The following is a 2,181-nucleotide window of genomic DNA, read 5'->3' on the forward strand; positions in this document are numbered from 1 at the left end:
TGGGGCAGCCACAGCTTCTCTGGGCAACCTGTGCCAGGGCCTCCCCACCCTCACAGCCAAGAATTCCTTCCTGATATCATGTATCCAATCTAACCCCCCTGTGGCTGCTCCTCCAGCCTGGAGGGATCAATATCCTGATAAAGCCACCAGTGGAGGCTCTCGGTGTCCTGGCAGGGCCCTGGGCACACCCGAGGTGTTCTGTTTGAAGGATCCCTCAAAGAAGCTCTGGGTTGGTTCCTCCAGGTCGCTCCTGGCTGTGGATGGGGCAGAGCCCCCTCCCTGCCCTGGGCTGGGCTTGGTGCTCACCCCCCTCTCCGGGTCCTGTCCTGGGGCAGTGGCTCTGAATGCTGTCAGCTGGACAGATCCATCCCTGCCAGAGGCCACCGAGCCTTCCTGGAAAACAAAGGGCAGGAATCACTGCTGGATGCTCCCAGGGGCTGTGTCCCTCCAGCAGGGTCAGCGGGGCAGTGGGACACAAAATCCCCCAGGGCTGGGCAAGCACTGTGCAGGGAATGTGCATCCTGAGGGATAACCCAGCACCCAGGGGATCCACTCCACATCCAGCCCAGACCTGGCTGTGCTGCTTTGCTGGGTTTGCCCAGAGCTGATCCCAGTCCCACCAACCTGTGCCCAGCTCCGGCTCCTCCCGGCCGGATTCGGCTCCAGGCTGGGCGATTCCAGCTGCTGGAAGTACTCATACAGCCTGTTGGTCCACTGGCCCAGAGACCTGATGTGCAGCCAGAGGGTCTCTGTGGGATCAAACAGAGAAGAGGGTGCTGAAAATCTTGGAATGCTTTGGCTTGGAAGGGACCTTAAAGCCCATCCAGTGCCACCTGCTGCCACACGGGCAGGGACACCTCCCACGGGACCAGGCTGCTCCCAGCTGGCAAAACATCACCCTGGTGATGCAAAACATCAGCCCAGGGATGCAAAACATCATTCTAGTGATGCAAAGCACCCCGGGATGGGAAATTGGGAAGGCTGTGCTCCCACCTGGCTGCTCAGGGGCGCTGCTGATGGAGAAGGGGTGCCACTCGTAGGAGGCGATGGCCGGGACGTTCAGGTACACGTAGTCCCCGGGTTTGAAGTGGAAGGACGGAGGTCTCTGGATCACCAGGTGAGTCACCTGGAGGAGGAGGGGAGCAGGAAAGCTGGAGCAGCCAGAGGGCACTGGCTGGTGTGCCCAGGGGGTCCCTGTGCAGCTGAACCCCTGGGCTGTGTCTCCCAGTTTAAGCAGTGGCTGACACAAGACGGGCTCCCAGGTTGGACCTAAAAGGGGGTTTATTCCCCTGTTCTCTGCCCACTTTGTGTTGAACAACAGTCCTAGTTTGGGCTGGACTCAAACAGGTTTTTTGTCAAAATTAAGAATCTGGGCAGTTTTCATTTTGGCTCCAGTTGTTCCACGACTTTGGGTGGTTTTGAACTTGAAAAATTGGCAAAAATTCTCAATTAAATAAACAACGGTTCAAAAATGAAGAAATTGCTTTCACCTCTCCCTGCAAACATAAACCACCCAAACCCCCAGTTTTCCATGGAAACTCTTGGTTTACTGGGTTATTCCTGCTCTCCCCAGAGGAGCTCTGGGTGCACACCTTGGAGGGGAGCAGGTTGACCTCCACGATGTGCAGCCCCCCCGCCCGGCGCCAGGCCCAGCCCAGAACCTTCTCCAGCACAAACAGGGAGCCAGGAACCAAGAACCACTTCCAGAAGTGGGGGCCATGGAGGATGAGGAGGGTCCAGACGGAGATGTAGGAGAGGTGGGTCCAGTAGAAAACCTGTGGGCAGGGAATGGGGGCACAGGGAACGTGGTGGAGCCAAACTGTGCCTCGTGGTGAGGCTGTGCCAGGGCATCCCAGGGGGAAAAAGCAAATGAATCATGGAATGTTCTGTGTGGGAAGGGAGTTTAAACATTATCCAGGTCCTGGTTGGGCAGGGACACCTTCCACCATCCCAGGTTGCTCCAACCTGGCCTTGGACACTTCCAGGGATCCAGGGGCAGCCACAGCTTCTCTGGGCAACCTGTGCCAGGGCCTGCCCACCCTCACTGCTGAGAATTCCTTCCCAATATCCCATCCAACCCTGCCTTCTGCCAGTGTGAAGCCGTTCCTATTGTCCCACCTTCCCTCTTATCCCAGCCGGGGAGAAAAGCCCAGAAACCCCAAACCTGCAAATTGGGGAGTG

At 57.7% G+C, this 2,181-nt stretch overlaps 1 protein-coding gene across 1 annotated transcript in view; it reads right to left on the reverse strand.

Annotated features, from left to right (window-relative positions):
• Positions 1-2,181, reverse strand: part of NOX5 (NADPH oxidase 5) — a 10,368-nt gene that overhangs the window by 3,137 nt on the left and 5,050 nt on the right. The window contains exons 4-8 of the mRNA XM_029958768.1: positions 2,119-2,164; positions 1,593-1,775; positions 994-1,126; positions 625-749; positions 307-393 (exon numbers count right to left, since the gene is read on the reverse strand). Of these exons, the coding sequence (XP_029814628.1) occupies positions 307-393; positions 625-749; positions 994-1,126; positions 1,593-1,775; positions 2,119-2,164 (574 nt within the window). The remainder of the gene's footprint in view (positions 1-306; positions 394-624; positions 750-993; positions 1,127-1,592; positions 1,776-2,118; positions 2,165-2,181) is intronic.

This window comes from Manacus vitellinus, unplaced genomic scaffold (genome assembly GCF_001715985.3).
Source record: "Manacus vitellinus isolate BGI_N305 unplaced genomic scaffold, ASM171598v3 scaffold_16_pilon, whole genome shotgun sequence".
In the NCBI taxonomy this organism is placed as follows: domain Eukaryota; kingdom Metazoa; phylum Chordata; class Aves; order Passeriformes; family Pipridae; genus Manacus; species Manacus vitellinus.